The sequence below is a fragment of the Felis catus genome, chromosome D2 (genome assembly GCF_018350175.1).
Source record: "Felis catus isolate Fca126 chromosome D2, F.catus_Fca126_mat1.0, whole genome shotgun sequence".
NCBI lineage: Eukaryota > Metazoa > Chordata > Mammalia > Carnivora > Felidae > Felis > Felis catus.
This window is the reverse complement of record NC_058378.1, coordinates 52,387,993-52,405,406: the sequence shown is the minus strand read 5'-3', so window position 1 is coordinate 52,405,406 and position 17,414 is coordinate 52,387,993. Positions and strand designations below refer to the sequence as shown.

The 17,414-nt window shown below is 37.7% G+C and overlaps 1 protein-coding gene across 17 annotated transcripts in view; it reads left to right on the top strand.

The window, feature by feature from the left end:
- The window catches only part of CPEB3 (cytoplasmic polyadenylation element binding protein 3), a 196,526-nt gene that overhangs the window by 104,181 nt on the left and 74,931 nt on the right, over window positions 1–17,414 (top strand). For 15 of the 17 annotated variants that reach the window (XM_023240735.2, XM_023240724.2, XM_023240729.2 and 12 more), the window contains 2 exons: window positions 8,589–8,756; window positions 10,866–10,955. The exons of the other annotated variants lie outside the window; for them this stretch is intronic. In XM_023240735.2, coding sequence (XP_023096503.1) covers window positions 8,589–8,756; window positions 10,866–10,955 — 258 coding nt within the window. The remainder of the gene's footprint in view (window positions 1–8,588; window positions 8,757–10,865; window positions 10,956–17,414) is intronic. 17 annotated transcript variants of the gene reach the window in all.

The window sequence follows — 17,414 nt, the reverse complement described above, 5'->3', positions numbered from 1 at the left end:
ACTTTACTAGTAGAGTTACTATTATAAAATGTACTTCTGTGTATATTTAATCCATAAAAATCTATTGACATGATATGAGATATTAATCTTAGGTAATAACAGAGGTTCTAAAAATCCAATGAAACAAACTTGGGTTTCCAGTTGAAGTTGGGTCTTTTTGCCAAAAGTTTGTTGAAGGGAGGAGAGATCATCTCTGTCAGTGAGACCATGATACTGACATGGCATCCTGCTAATTCAAACATGGTTATGTGAGTTTTCTTGTCTAAAGGAATGGATGGTCCCTCAGTGAAACACGAACAGCTGAAGAAATTCCTGTTTATGGTTATAATATCTGAAACGTTACTGCTTATAGTAATAGGGAGATTTGAACACAGGAAATGGTGAGGGGAATAAGATCACTGGTGTTTTGTTTTTGCAAGAAGTTGGTCTGGGAGGGTTTTAAACAATGACACAGGGGTTCTGAGCTGTCCACCCTAATTGCATTTGTGTGCTTGTGTGCTTACTTGGGGTTGGATGCAGTGCTAGACTCTAGATGTGTTCTGTCTCCCTACAGAATGTTCATTCTAGTAGGAGAGGGACAATAAATAAGTGAAAGAAACATTTCCACACTCGATAATTGTGAAGAGTGCTAGGCAAGAAAAATGGGAACTTCCCTCTAACCTAGGATAGTTTTCTCTGAAAAGATGTTATTTAAACTGAAACCCAAAGGATGGGAAGGCAGGTATGTTTAAAGGAAAATTTCTCTTGCGGAAATTTTCAAACATACACAAAATTAGAACAGTTTATTGAACTCTGTAGCCATCAGTTAGCTTCAATGATTATCAACATTTTTGCTAATCTTGTTTCATATATCCTCTTTTTTCCCCTCTTTCTTTAGAATGTTTTAAAGGAAATTCCAGAAATTTTAAGACAGCTATTTTACTCTTAAAATACTTAAAGTACTTGTGGCAAAGTACTGATAAATACTACAACATTGTTAAACTTTGAAAACATACTAAGTGAAAGAAGGCAGTTACAAAAGATCAAATATTGTGAGATTCCACTTTTATGAAATATCCTTTCTATTAATATAGAAAGTATCAATAGTAGACTACAGTAGTCTGTAGTAGTAGACTAGTATTGCCTAGGCCTGAGAGAGTTCAAGGAAAATGAGGAGTGGCTGCTAATGGGTTAATTGGATGAATTTTATGGTAGGTGAATTATATCTTAATAAAGCTTTTATTTAAAAAGTGTGTGTGGGGCGGGGGGGGGGGGGGTGAGGCATGAAAGGGCTTTGTGTATTTGAGGAAGTAGAGACCAGAATGACTGAGCTTGGTAGGAGAGAGAGGAGGGTGTATTAAGATGAAGTTGGAGGAAGGAAGGAAATATGATCTTTCTGGGCTTTAGCTCCTGGTAAGGATTTTGAACTTGGTCCAAGTACAAGAGGAAATCTGTGAATGTTTTAAAGCAGGGTCAAATGATCATATTTATGTTTTTAAAAGAGCACTCTGGCTATTATTTAGAGCAAAGTGAGAGAAGTGGGTTGTCTAGTTCAGAGTGAAGGTAGTAGTCTAGGCAAGAGGTGATGGCGGTAGAGTTGGAAAGACGTGAACAAATGGAAGATATATTCTAGAGGATAGAATCAACCTTTTTTAATGGCATTAAATTGAAGAATTGAATGTGGGCAGTAAATAAGAAGGAAGACTCAAAACTGATGTGCAGGTTCCAGCTTGAGCAACCAGATGAATGCAATGCCATGTATTGAAATGGGACCAGGAGAGAACAGGATCAAGGTGGTGTCAAGAATTCATTTAAAAACATGTTAAGTTTGTGATGCCTAAGACATACCCACATGGTAATGCCAAGTAAGATGCACTTTAATATCTGTATGTTAGGGTATTGTGGAAGATGTTTATGTAATGCAAGGAATTCTGCTCCCAGAGATTTGAAAACCATTCATCTAGTTCAAATCTCTCATTATGTAAATGAGACTCAGATGTGTGAAATGTTTTGTCCAAGATTACAAAGTAAAGCTGGAACCTGACTATCTTGACTTTCAGGCAATTTTTTTTCCTTAGGGGAGTCATTCTTCATAATTCTTAAAAACAACAACAACAACAACAACAACAACTACTCCTGGGCACCTGGGTGGCTTAGCCATTTAAGTGTCCAACTTCAGCTCAGGTCATGATCTCGTGGTTTGTGAGTTTGAGCCCCGCGTCAGGCTCTGTGCTGACAGCTCAGAGCCTGGGGCCTGCTTGGGATTCTGTGTCTCCTTCTCTCTCTGCGCCCCCCCCCCCCCCACCTCGTGCACCACTCTCTCTCTCAAAAATAAATAAACATTAAAAAAAAAACATACTCCTCAAGTCACTAATTTCTGAGCTCCTTGCAAAACTAAACAGGCTTACAATGGAAGTACTGGGCCACAAGTAGGGTGAAGCTGCTGGATTGACTACAGAGGCTTTGGTGGGAGCTGAGAGGTGAGGTTTGGGCAGCTTTGGGAACTATCATGGTCAGTGGGCTCTTGTTTTCCCATCGCAAGTTGCAGGAAAGGGAGCCTCCTAAGTAAGCAAGAGTTCTTCTCTCAGATAAGCCTTCATGCTTAACTAGTGCTTTGTGGGTTTCATATTTGGCACTTCTCTTACAAGGCTCTTTTAGCTTTAAGTTGTCTCTGTATTCAGAGATGATTTGTTCCGTTACTGAACAAAAAACTACATTCTGGTTATTAATTGAAAATAGATATCACAAAAGCAGAACCATTGGTGGAAGGAAAGCCAAATGGCCAAATTGCAGCTGTTGGGAAGTATTCTCCTGCTTCTCTTGAAATATCCAATATGAATGTTTTACATGGAAGTATTAGATTCTTTTTTTTTTTTTTTTTTAATGTTTATTCATTTTGAGAGAGAGAGAGTGTGAACAGGGGAGGGGCAGAGAGAGAGAGGGAGAAACACAGAATCCAAAGCAGGCTCCGGGCTCCGAGCTGTCAGCACAGAGCCCAATGCGGGGCTTGAACTCATGAACCATGAGATCATGACTTGAGCCAAAGTTGGACACTTAACCAACTGAGCCACCCAAGTGCCCCTGGAAGTATCAGATTCTAAAGCAGATTTATATGCTAGGCACATAAAAGTATAATTTTGGGGAAGTAACATGGCTTACTTAAAATGTTTTGGTGGGGCGCCTGGGTGGCTCATTTGGTTAAGCCTCCGACTTCGGCTCAGTCATGATCTCACAGTTCGTGGGTTCAAGCCCCTCATCGTGCTCTGTGCTGACAGATCAAAGCCTGGAGCCTGCTTCGAGTTCTGTGTCTCCCTCCCTCTCTCTGCCCCTCCCCTGCTCACACTTGCCCTCTCTCTCTCAAAAATAAACATCAAAAATAAAAATGAAAGAAATGTTTTGGTCTTGGGCAGTGTTTTTCATTAAAGAAAAATAATGTCAGAGAGATGCTAGTTAGTGAAGTAGGGCTTCTCATAGGACATGATTTGGGTGTAGCCTCTTAAAGTTTCAGTTTCTAATAACACATATCTGGAAACTAAAATTTTATCAGTCTTCCCAGGGATGATTCGTCTTGGGGGGAATGGATTTATGCCAGCCAAATGAATGCACAAATACTAATCGCATGAGGAACCCTGGACAAATCAGAATACCAATGTTTTAACTTAAGGAGATGAACGTAACAGAAATACAATTTTAGTGGCTGATTATTTGTCTACTAGCTTAAGAGTCACAGTGGTGCCTCTTCACGGTAGCAAAGTACTAAATTAATTAATAGAACAGTCCTTCAGGAACTTATAATTAGAGCATAGGGAAATAGATGGTTTTCAGGCTATGGAAACATCAAAGGAACAATTCTGTCCCACAGAGGAGTAATCCTACCAGTATGATAAAATCCTTTTAACTTCTTTTGGTCTACACTTGTGTCTTTTAAATGCTTCCTATGGACTGACGATTTGTTCCATCAGCACCGAGGCAGTAAGGTTGACTAGATACAGATTTTACATTCTGTTGCTGAGGATGTACTTTCTTTAACTTGACTGAATTTGGATGTTTCCCAAGGCTCCATATACTTGACACAATATCACTTTCAAGTGGATGCCTGCTACAGACAGTTAATCTCCATTTCACTCTTAAACTTGAGTGTAGGGATCACTGGGGAAATTTGTTAAAAGTGCAGATTTTCAAATTTGAACCCCATGCATTCAGATTAAGTAGATCTGGGGATTGGGCTCTGAGACCTATATTCTTAGTTCTTATCCACAGAGAAACATCACATACATGTGAATTCTTAGCAGTGTCATTTCCAAGGGCAACTTTATCACTGAAGTCTATGGTACTCTAAATACTACTAATAAGACAGAGGTTCGGTTTTAAAACCTTGGCAAGTTTCTTACGTACCCATAACCAATTTTTAAAATAGTCCAAATTTTTACAATTAACTCTTGATTTTATTTTCTTTGCCAGAATATTTTGGGAAGCTGTGGTTATGTTGGCCATGCACAAAGAAAGGTGTCTTTTTTTCCAGAATGTCTTGAATATCTACTTTGTCTCCTTCTTCACTGCTCTTGTTCAAGATTTCCTCATCTCTCATCTGGACTGTCCCAGATTTCTTCAAACTCTTGTCCTACTCCCTCTTTTTTTTTCTTTTTTTTTTTTTTCCCATCCCCTCTTTTCTTAGGTGCAAATTACTGGTGAGGGTGATGGGGGCTATTGTAGGATGTGGGGTAGAGGGAGTGACAGGGTCACAGGCATCTCAGAAAAGTCATTTTTGACAGGATGGAAGATGATTAGATGGCAATATCAGTCTCCGGGAAGTGATTGAAGTTAAAAAAAAAAAAAAAGGTAGTATTAGAATGAAATATTAAATTTGGAAAATGGGGAAATTTCCTATTACTTTTGTAATATAGAGTATAGAATATAATACTTGAACATATAGAAGCAATGGAAAGGGTCTTAATTTCCTAGGACGTGGTTTCACCTCTTGCTATTGTCACACCTGTGTGTTGTATTCCAGCACACACTTGCAGTAGTGTGTGTTTGCACATACCGTCACCCTTTTCTGGATGCTGCCTCACTTTTAATATTTACTGAATCCCTTTTATGTGCCCTCATTAGGACAAGAAGATACAGTAAATGAGATTAAATTGGTCCCTGTCCTCATAGAGCTTACATTTTAATGGGATTGGGGAATGAGATACCAAATAAAAACCCACACGATAGTATAATGGTAATTAGGAAAAGTGTTAGGAGAAGTGCAATGAGTGGATAGAAAAGGGAACTAACCTAATCTAAAAGGTCAGAAAGGTTCTGCCTTGAGGAAGTGACTTTTCACCTGAGATTAAGGATTAAGTGGGAATTAACTAGAAAACTGGGGAGTTGGGAAGAGAGTATTTATTTGGGCAACAGGGAAACACCTTGTCCTTAGTGCCAGAGGCAAGGAGGAATGACCAGGAAATTCAAAGGAAGTCTTATGTGATTGGACGTTGGTGAACCAGAGGGAGAGAGGCAGCAACTGTGATATAGGAGATGATAGAGGCCTAAAAAATTGACACTGATGTTTTTGTACTTTATCCCACACCAGTGGAAGGTTTTAAGGATAAAGGTGAGTGCGGTTATATGTTCAGACTAATATTTGAAAATGGTGACTTTGGCTGTTTTGTGGAGAAAGCATTGTGGGGTTCAAGATAGACATCAGTAGACTAAACAGGGTGTGTTATAGACTCATTAAACTATTAGTTCAGGGCAGAGATGATAGTGATCTGGACCCCCAGGGCATTAGGACTGAAGATGGGAGAAGTGAATGGATTGATGAATTATTTCATAGCTTGAATTGATAGGATTTAGTGAGTGAGAGATTAGGTTTGGAGTATGAAAGGGAGATGTCAAGGAGGACTCCTAGATTTCTGGATTGAATTGGATGTGGAAAATAGTCATTTCTGTTGAGATTGCAGGGAATGCTAGAGGGAATATCAAAGCTGTTTTGAAAGTTCTTTCTCTATGGATTCTTGTTCTTTACCTTAGAAATTCAAAAGCCCACAAGATTCTGCTCAAGGTTGTCTTCCTATGAAATCACTTTAAAGGTCTCTCCCCATCCCATCTCCTGTAGGGCAGTAAATTGTGCTCTTGGTAAATTCTTCTCTTAGTACTTAATTCTCTGTTTTATAATTATGCATTTGCCTGTCTCTCACCAGACTTCTTTGTCAAGAGCTTTCAAATAACTATCTTATTTGGTGATTCTAGAATATGGATAAATATTTCTTTGGGTGTTTTCCACTGAACTATATATATTTGAATGTTTCCTTTATCTTAAGTCCATGTTGATTAAGTTATTTTACTGTGGTACTTTTCCCAACTGTTTGTATTCTAACGTGGATTGTGAATGTCTGGGAAGGGCATATGGTGTGCAGTATTTTCCAGTATTATTTATTTGTCTCCCCCCACCCCCACCCCCATCAGCCTTTGTTTTCTGAGCATTTAATGTTACTAGTGTTGAGGGTAAGAGGTAAGGATAGGAGTACTGTGTGGGAAATGCTGATTTGGGTATGTGCCTGTCACAGAGCAAGCATATAACTCTCTGAGTGTAGACTATGTGAAAAGCAAACCTAACAGTTGTGGGAGCACATCCCTGGATGTCTTTGAGAAGGTCATTTTGCCTGTAGTTCCTGCAAATCTATTTCTTTTACCCCCATTGATCAAAACAGACATCAAGCGATGAGAATTTACTGCCTATTGTTTGTTCCTGCCAGGCTAAGAAAGCTAGGTGACTGAGGTGACAAATTTTATTCTGTTTCTTTGTAGCTAATCTGGGAAGAGCTGAACAAAAAATTCTTAGGTCCTTTCATTTATTAACTCCCAACATCAAAATAGAGCCTTTCTTATACCACCTGGGTTGTTCATAAAATAAACAGAGTTATATTAGTAGCTATTTTTTTGTAAGAGAAATAAATGTCCAGTATTTTTGTAAGACTATTTATATTCTGTTTTAGAGAGTTGGCTGTAGTGACGCAGAATCTAGCTTTCAGGGAAATATAGACAGGATAGACTAAATGGGGAAGACACTGTTCTTTTTTTTGAAGAATGTATGAATTTATTTTAGAATTTTGAATTTATTCAAAAGTTCGAGAGCTCAAGAAGTTCATTTTTAGAGTGTAACCTAATGGAAAGTTTCACCAGGAACTCACTGACTCAAACAGGAAATATATTTGTTTTTAAACTTAGATTTTATTTTGTAATATTGGGTGGCATCATTGTGTTACATTTATTAACAGACTAACTGCTGGTATCTTTCTTATAGTCGTGTGAAATGGGTAGATGCCTTTTCTGTATAAACTCTACTTGGCCATAGAGTTAACAATGAAAATAATTTTTTTGAGTGATATAAAATATTGCTTAGGTTAGTAGGGTGGAGATATCATAACCACATCTACATCTGTACTCCCACATCTTAATTTATGTGTTCTCATTTACGTATTTCACCTGTTTTTTTTTTTAAATATATGAAATTTATTGTCAGATTGGTTTCCATACAACACCCAGTGCTCATCCCAACAGGTGCCCTCCTCAGTACCCATCACCCACCCCCCATCAGCCCTCAGTGTGTTCTCAGTTTTTAAGAGTCTCTTATGCTTTGGCTCTCTCCCACTCTAATTTCTTTTTTTTTTTTTTTTTTCCCTCCCCTCCCCCATGAGTTCCTGTTAAGTTTCTCAGGATTCACATAAGAGTGAACACATGTGGTATCTGTCTTTCTCTGTATGGCTTATTTCACTTAGCATAACACTCTCCAGTTCCATCCATGTTGCTACAAAGGGCCATATTTCATTCTTTCTCATTGCCACATAGTACTCCGTTGTGTATATAAACCATAACTTCTTTATCCATTCATCAGTTGATGGACATTTAGGCTCTTTCCATAATTTGGCTATTGTTGAGAGTGCTGCTATAAACATTGGGGTACAAGTGCCTCTATGCATCAGTACTCCTGTATCCCTTGGGTAAATTCCTAGCAGTGCTACTGCTGGGTCATAGGGTAGGTCTATTTTTAATTTTTTGAGGAAACTTCACACTGTTTTCCAGAGCAGTTTCACCTATTGTTAATGCAAATGCTTATTCCCAAATTGGATTAGCTTGAAATGACAGGGAAAATTCGATCATGTTTAGTCCTGCACTCAGAGAAGTTATCAGCCTTTGTTGTCAGTTTAACATTCCCTCTGCTGTCAGGGCCAGTCTGAACCTTTGAACAAATAAAAATATGTGAATAAAGACTACTTTTCCATTTATTTTAAGAAATGTCTGGGGAAAAGAAAAATAACTGCTGAATACTCTTAGCAGCAGGACTGTTTTAAAAGGTAGTGATTTTTAGCAGCAAAAACAGCTCTAATTTTTTATTGTTCTTGCTATCAATCCAATTATTTCCGTGCTATACATACCTTTACACAAAAATGGTTGTATTATCTAGACCCTGTAATCTGCGGTCACTTATCCTATTGTAAAAGTCACAGTTCAGGATACTTCTTTGATTTTTTGTATGATTCACTCTACACTTTGGCTCCTAATAAAGCATCTGTTGTCCAAGAAAATAATTTTAACTGTGGAAACTTCCACGTTTGTTTCAGGTCGGTCTTCTCTCTTTCCCTTTGAAGATGCCTTCCTGGATGACAGTCATGGCGATCAATCCTTGTCATCTGGCTTAAGTTCTCCCACTCGCTGTCAAAATGGAGAACGAGTAGAACGTTACTCCAGAAAGGTGTTTGTTGGAGGCCTTCCTCCTGATATCGATGAAGGTATGACGCATGCATTAATGACTTTATAAAGGCCAGATTTGTTCTTCGTGTGATCTGACCCTGTCTCTCCTCTCCAAGCAGCTTTAGGACATTCATATTTTAGTGTTCAGAGGATGAAAATATATGATAGATGGGGAAGTAATAGATTGTGCACTTCAGGTCTGCTGTTCAAATGTGTGTATATATAGCAGTCTCCCAACAGTTTCTTGTTTCCTAGGCCTTCGTTTGGGGATACGTTTTAAAATAATAATGAAAGTTAATATTTATGAAACTCTCCATAGACCCATTATTGTGCTAAGCGCTTCACATTACATTATCTCATTTAATCCTTATAGCTATCCTATAAGGCATATCCTACCAACTCCATTTTATAGATAAGGAAAGAGGCTCAGAGAGAGACAGGTTGTCCAAGGTTGTGTAGCTAATGGTGCACCTAGTGCTCAGAATTATTCTGATTCCGGTGCTTTTGCTCATATTTATCACACCATCCCATCTCATATTTTAATATATCGATTAGTAAAAAGCACCCTTTGCCTTTAAAAGAATGAAGACTAATTAGAATTTTTCTTAATATTTTTGAGATACCGTCAATCCAAAAGTGAGTTTTCACTTATGCTCAAAGCCAGTCAGCACATAGTAGGTTGTCAGTAGATATTTGTTGAATGGACAAATGAAATGTAATTGTGACAGAATTAGCCTAAGGGAAAAAACAACTCTAGTTCTGGTAGGTTTTGGATCTGCTATAAAAATATTATTAAAACAATTGCTTTGTCAGTATTGTTGTAGCTATGGCATTTCTCTAATTTATCATGATTTTCTTTTTCACGGTGATAAAGGAATAGTCTCTAAAAGTAATTTTATTTTAGGGGCACTCTGGGAGGCTCAGTTGGTTGGGCGTCTCGGGTCATGATCTTATGGTTCGTGGGATCCAGCCCCATGTGAGGCTCTACCACTTGTGTGCATGTGCACGTACTCTCTCTCACTCTCTCAAAATAAATAAACTTTTAAAAAATATTTTTAAAAAGTAAAAATAATTTTATTTTAGACTTCTTTCTTTAAGGTTGTACAGATCTGGAGACTCATTTTCCTCCAAATTATTTTTATACTGGTGTTAATCTAATCTATCAATTGGATTTTTTTAAAGACAAAGTTTAGATCATGGCTGAGAGAGTGGCAACTTAAATCTGAGTGTGGGCTAAGTTATAACCTTCTGCTTTGAGTCAGAAGTCAGAAGGAAAAGGTAAATTTATTGAGCTATAACGTTGGAAACATTTTCTTCATAGGATGTGTCATAGGTAAGTATGAGAGAAATAGATCATTGGTTTTAACTTTTTATCATCAAATAGAATTACCTACTTTTTGCCCCTATTCCTCACCAAAAGAATTGTATCTATTTCTTTTTTTTTTTTTAAGTTTATTTATTTTGAGAGAGAGAGAGAGAGAGAATCAGTGGGAGAGAAGCTGACAGAAGGGTACAGAACATCCGAAGCAGGCTCTGTGCTGACAGCAGAGAGCCTGATGCAGGGCTCTAACTCACGAACTGTGAGATCATGACCTGAGCTGGAGTCAGATGCTTAACCGACTAAGCCACCCAGGTGCCCCAAAGAATTGTATCTATTTCTAAAATAATCTCAGAGATTCATAACCTTAGATTACTAATAATCATAACCTAAGATTAATAATGTTATATCTTTTAGCGTTTATTTTGCATAAGGGAAAGCACATTTTAAATATTTTGTAATCTTTTGCTTTTGCCTTTTTTCTAAATACAGAACATTCCTATTTTTAGAGTCTTTTTTTTTTTTTTTTTACTTGACTGAGAGGTCACCTTAGTTAATGACAGATTTTTTTTCTTCCAAACTCTTTATATCAAATTTACTGGCAGTGAAGAGCAATGAATTATAGTTAGAAACACATTTTGCATGGTTGAAAGTGAATAACCAAATGTACCCAGCAGACAATTGTATTTCACTTAGTAGGTTTGACTTCTGTAAAAATGCTTTAGAAATAGCTCTCAAAACGTTTTTTAAATAAAAAGACATGCTTTATGCTATTCTGTTTGCAATATTTTTTTTTCTCTTATGCTAAGATTCCTTTTTTGTTTTATAGATGAGATCACTGCCAGCTTTCGCAGGTTTGGACCTCTCGTTGTAGACTGGCCTCACAAAGCTGAAAGCAAGTCGTATTTTCCTCCTAAAGGTAATGCACTTAAAATGTCTCCACTGCCTGCCTGTTGGAGAGCTAGCATGACAGTTCAATAAAATTATGACAGCCTTTTAATTCTTGAAATAGCAGTTGGATTTTTTCCCCTAATTAAGAAAATACTTTATTGTTGATCATCTTTTTGTGTCTTACTGTTTCCACTTGGAGACTGTTCCCCCCAGGAGCACACTCATTGTTTTAGAGCATCTATTTATTATATCAACGGTGAGATTTTGTGAGTCTTGTGTGAGTGAACCTTGTGCTAAGCTTTCATTATTTGAGAGGAAAAAAATCTAGGATTTTGAGCAATGTCAGTGAGTGGAGAGGGAAAGATTATTTAGAGTCAAATATTTGTATCCCGGTGTCCTCCGGTTTTATAGGTCTTATAAAACCCAAACTTTGAAAACCTAGTGGCTGAAATATGACGTTGTATGAAATTACCTTTATTCATGTCTGTCTTCAAAAAAAATTTTTTTTTAATGTTTATTAATTTTTGAGAGACAGAGATAGAGTGCAAGCAGGGGAGGGGCAGAGAGAGAGGGAGACACAGAATCAGAAACACGCTTAAGGCTCCAGGCTATCAGCACAGAGCCTGATGCGGGGCTCAAACTCCAAGCCCTAAGATCTTGACCTGAGCTGAAGTCAGACACTTAACCGACTGAGCCACCCAAGCACCCCTATTCATGTCTGTATTTTAAGTGACTTAGTGTGTTGAGGGGTGGAAGGCAAACTAGCAAAGAATTCTTCACGTGAACTCTTCCCTTATTTTTGGTAGGCTTTTTTGATAATTTACGAAGACCTGAAAATATATTACTTTGTTCATAGTCTGTAATTTCTGCAGAATTCAAGGAACTTTTCTAGTGATATTAGCTCTGGGTAAACTCCTAGAATTACATGGAATAGTGTTTGGGGTTAAAAAGGAAGTTTTCTTCATCTGTAGCTATATTTCAAAGATGTGTTTCATCTCCAAAGAATTGTTTTTTTGATATGTATTGTTGTGTAACATTATTCCTTCAAGAAGATGGAGTTAAAATACTTATCTTTCCTGTGCTTTGTACAGGAATGAAATTATAGCTTAACCTGGGAAAGGTCGGTGGCTTCTTCTTATGTCTGGTTTATTAGGTTTCTTTGCCACCTATATTTCTCCTCATTCTCTCAACAACCTGTGAAAATAATTACTCACTAAATATAAGGCTGTTTACTTTTAACATTTCCTTTTTAATTCTCTTCAAGAATTTTTAAAGTTAAAAAAATAAGTTTCATATTAAGCAGAAAAGATAAAAATCGCCAGCTGATTATTCCATTGAAGGAATGTATTCACCACCTTGTGGTACATGTATAGCACTGTGTAAAAACACATGTTTAAAACATGTTTCTAAGAGTGCTAATAATTCCTTGAATCAGAGTAGTGTTATTTCAGTGAATGGATGAGTTCACCACACTGTGCCGCAGGTAATATGCTCTGTAAAGTCACATGTATTAAAAAATATTCCTAAGAGTACCAGTTGCATTTGAGCATTAAGACAGTGTCATCTCACTGAAAGAATGTGTTCACTACTCTGTGGTACATGTAGCACACTATCTAAAATTGCATGTGTAAAAGATATTTCTAACAGTGCTAGTTGAAAAAAAATCATCATGCTGAGAAGGTATAAAAACACCTCTAGTATCAAAGGTGTCAGGTGATCTGATCATCACGAAAAATGAAGATAGGGGCACCTGGGTGGCTCAATCGGTTAAGCGTCCGACTTTGGCTCAGGTCATGATCTCACAGTTCGTAAGTTCAAGTGCCACACGGGGCTCTCCACTCTTAGCATGGAGCCCATTTCGGATTCTCTGTGTCCCTCTCTCTTTGCCCTTCCCCTGCTCTCTCTTTCTCTCTCAAATATAAACAAAAATGAAGATAAACCTGTATAGTCATGTCCAAAGAAAATTATCCAAATCTATATCTATCAGACATAATCACTATATACATTTTATTAAATATCCTTCTGTTGTCTCTTTATGAACATAAACATTTATATGAAATTTTGCAATTACATAAATGGGATCACGCTGTGCATGCTGTTTAATAACCTGCATTTTCCCCTCAGCAATGTCAACATCTTTCTGTAAGAGACCTACATTATCTTACTGACTGTATTTGATTTAATCATCCTGTTAATGGACACTTAAGTTGCTTCTAACTGTTTTGTCTCAGGGATCACACTTCAGTGAATATCCTTATGCCTTCATCTTTTTGCCTTTATCATTACCTCTTAGGGTGAATTTCCAGAAGTGAGGTACATATTTTTTTATACAGATTGCAAAGCTGCCCTTAAGGAAAGTCATATATGGGGGTGCCTGGGTGGCTCATTTGGTTGTGTCCAAGTTTGGCTCAGGTCATGATCTCACAGCTTGTGAGTTTGAGCCCCATATTGGGCTGTGTGCTGACAGCTTAGAGCCTGGAGCCTGCTTTGGATTCTGTGTCTTCCTCTCTCTCTGCCCCTCCTCTGTTCACACACACACACACACACACACACACACACACTCTCTCTCTCTCTCTCTCTCTCTCTCTCTCTAAATAAGCGTTAAAAAGTTAAAAAAAAAAAAAAAGAAAAATCATATATGTTTATGTTCCCATCAATATTATCTGATTTGTAAAACTCAGTTTTATTGAATCAGAGGAAATGACTCTTTTTCAATCTTTGCCTATCTGATGGTTAAGATAACATTCCCCTCCCCCCCCCCCCCCCCCCCCCCCGTTTTGGGCATTCTTTTCTCTTTACTGGTCTTTGAATTTGTTTTACTTTTTTTGATTGACTTCTCATTTCTGTCTGGACTTTATATTGGAGTAAGGCACAGGAAGCGATCCAGTTGTATTTTTCCTGGTAGCATGCCAATCATCTCAATAGTCATTTATTGACTAATACATTTTTTTTCTCATTGATTTGGAGCATTAGAAATAAGTGTTGATTGAAACATTATCTCTCTCTCTTTTTTTTTTTTTAAGTTTTTCATTTTGAGAGAGAGAGAAAGTATGAGCTGGGGAAGGGCAGAGAGAGAATCCCAAGCAGGCTCCATGCTGTCAGCTCAGAGCCCAACATGAAGCTTGAACTCCCCGACTGTGAGATCATGACCTGAGCTGAAATCAAGAGCCAGACACTTAACCAGCTGAGCTACCCAGATACTCCTTGGAAGGTTATCTCTTCTCTTTTTCAGTGGAATGCATTAAGTTTTTCTGGAATCACTCTGTCCAGTGTGATAGTCACTAGCCACATGTAGCTAATGAGGGCTTGAAATAGGACTAATTTGAATTGAGACATGCTATAAGTGTAAAATATACACTGGATTTTGAAGACTTAGTTTTATAAAAAAAAAAAAGTAAAAGATCTCATTAGCAATTTTGTTTTCATGTTAGAATAAGTTTTTGATATATTGGATTAAATAAAAAATATTAAAGTGAACTTCTCCAGTTTCTTTTTACCTTTTAAATGTAGATATTAGAAATTTTTGTTTTCTATTTTAAAGTTTATTTTGAGAGAGAGAGAGAGAGAGTGTGTGTGAGAGAGAGAGAGAGAGAGAGAGTGGAGGAAGGGCCGAGAGAAAGGAAGAGAGAGAATCCCAAGCAAGCTCTGTGCTAACAGCCCAACTCGGGGCTTGAGCCCATGAACTGTGAGCTCATGACCTGAACTGAAATCAGGAGTCAGACGTTTAACTGATTGAGCTACCCAGGAGACCCTAGAAAAAAATTTTGTTTTTAATTAATTAATTTATTAATTACACCCAAGTTAGCATATAGTGCAACAATGATTTCATGAGTGGATTCCTTAATACCTCTTACCCATTTAGCCCATCTCCCCTCCAGCAACCCTCTGTTTGTTCTCTGTATTTAAGAGTCTCTTATGTTTTTTCTCTCTCCCTGTTTTTATATTATTTTTGCTTCCCTTCCTTTATGTTCATCTGTTTTGTATCTTAAATTCCTTATATGTGTGAAGTCATATGATATTATTTGTTTTTCTCTGGCTAATTTCACTTAGCATAATACCCTCTAGTTCCATCCACGTAGTTGCAAATGGCAAGATTTCATTATTTTTGAGTGCCGAGCAATACTCTATTGTATATATATACCACATCTTCTTTATCCATTCATCCATTGATGGACATTTGAGCTCTTTCCATACTTTAGCTTTTGTCGACAGCACTGCTATAAACATTGGGGTGCATGTGCCCCTTTGAAACAGCATCCCTGTATCCCTTGGATAAATACCTAGTAGTGCAATTGCTGGGTCGTAGGGTAGTTCTACTTTTAACTTTTTGAGGAACCTCATACTATTTACCAGAGTGGCTGCACCAGCTTGCATTCCCACCAGCAGTGCAAAAGAGATGCTCTTTCTCCGCATCCTCGGCAACATCTGTTGGTGCCTGAGTTTTTAATTTTAGTCATTCTGACTGGTGTGAGGTGATATCTCATTGTAGTTTCGATTTGTATTTCCCTGATGATGACTGATGTTGAGCATTTTTTCATGTGTCTGTGAGCCATCTGGATGTCTTCTTTGGAGAAGTGTCTATTCATGTCTTTTGTCCATTTCTTCACTGGATTGTTTTTTTGGGTGTTGAGTTTGATAAGTTCTTTATAGATTTTGGATACTAACCCTTTATCTGATATGTTGTTTGCAAATACCTTCTCCCATTCTGTCGGTTGCCTTTTAGTTTTGCTGATTGTTTCCTTTGCTGTGCAGAAGAAGCTTTTTATTTTGATGAGGTCCCAGTAGTTCATTTTTGCTTTTATTTCCCTTGCCTTTGGAGACATGTTGAGTAAGAAATTGCTGGGGCCGAGGTCAAAGAGGTTTTTGCTTGCTTTCTCCTCTAGCATTTTGATGTCTTCCTGTCTTACATTTAGGTCTTTAATCCATTTTGAGTTTCTTTTTGTGTATGGTGTAAGAAAGTGGTCCAGGTCCATTTTTCTGTATGTCGCTGTCCAGTTTTCCCAGCAGAATTTGCTGAAGAGACCGTCTTTATTCCACTGGATATTCTTTCCTGCTTTGTCAAAGCCATGTGTTGGCCATATGTTTGTGGGTGCCCCTAGAAAATTTTAAATTACATATGCAACTCATATTTCTATTGGAAATCACCTCCCTAAAACAAGGATCAGTAAACTACCTGTTTTTATATGGCCTGTAAGCTAAGGATGGTTTTTATGTTTTTAAGGGTTATAAAAACACACATGCAAGAATATGTAGCAGAGACCATATGTGGCCCTCAGATCCCTTTGAAGAAAGTTTGTTGACTCCTGTTCTAAAATAGTCTAGGGAGCTACTCATTTCGCTTCTGAGACATCCAGTGACAAAGGAGGCAGCCTGTATATTTTAAAGCAAGTCTGTATAGATATTAAATTTTGCTTTTCAGTTGAGTCAAATGCTTCCCTGAAATCTTTACTTACTGGTTAATTGTGTGCCATAAAGTAAAATATAATAAGTCATTATTGTACCATTTGTCTCTTGGTACTTAAAGGACTATGAGTTTCTCTTTAAGTCTTCTCTTTTGAAAGATAAATATTTTCACTTCTCTCAGTAATACCTTATGTCTAGTGGTTTCTGTATCACCATTTTTCTCATCTGCCTTTTTTGTATATGTGTCGTGTTTACAATATCCTACTTAAGTTTGTTATGGAGAATTGAAGAGAGAACATTTGGGTTGGTCTGGGCAGTACAAAGTTTAGTAGTTCTATTAATTCCATGGTTTTTGATGCTATTCCTGTATAATAGCATATTAATAAAGAACTATGGAACATTAGATCTGGTGCCTTTATTCTACACCAGAGGTTGAGTGTTGAGATAGGCTGGTGACATCTAGGGGTCTCCCAATTCTGATCTGCAAGCTTGCATCGCAGATTGCCTTTCATGTGATTAGGGGTTAGGAACACAAATAATTATTATACTGTTGGCTCCTCTTGTATTTTGCTTTCAGCTAAAATCTGAAGGTTGACCTGTTTTGAGAGGACCTAAAGAAATTTGATGTTATTCCAAGAGTGAAGTAACTTTGAGAATCCATGTCCGTTACTTTGAATGTTGGGAACATCTAAGGAGTTCACCCCTACTATTCTTTTTTTTTTTTAATGTTTATTTATTTATTTTGAGAGACAGTACTAGTGGGGGTGGGACAGAGAGAATCTCAAGCAGGTTCTGCACTGTCAGAACAGATCCTGATGCGGGGCTTGATCCCATGGACTGTGAGATCATGACCTGAGCTGAAATCAAGAGTCAGAAGCTTAACCGACTGAGCCACCCAGGTGCCCTTCACCCCAACTGTTCTGTGCCTTCTTAATAATGCCCCCTTGTGCTATTTCTCCTTTTCCTTAAATTCCTTAGGTTTTAATTCAGATCCATGCCTTTTTGTTAATGCCCTTCATGCTGAGTGTACTTTTGTTTAGGTTGTCCTAGGTTGGCCATTACGTACAGTTTGTTTGGCTATACA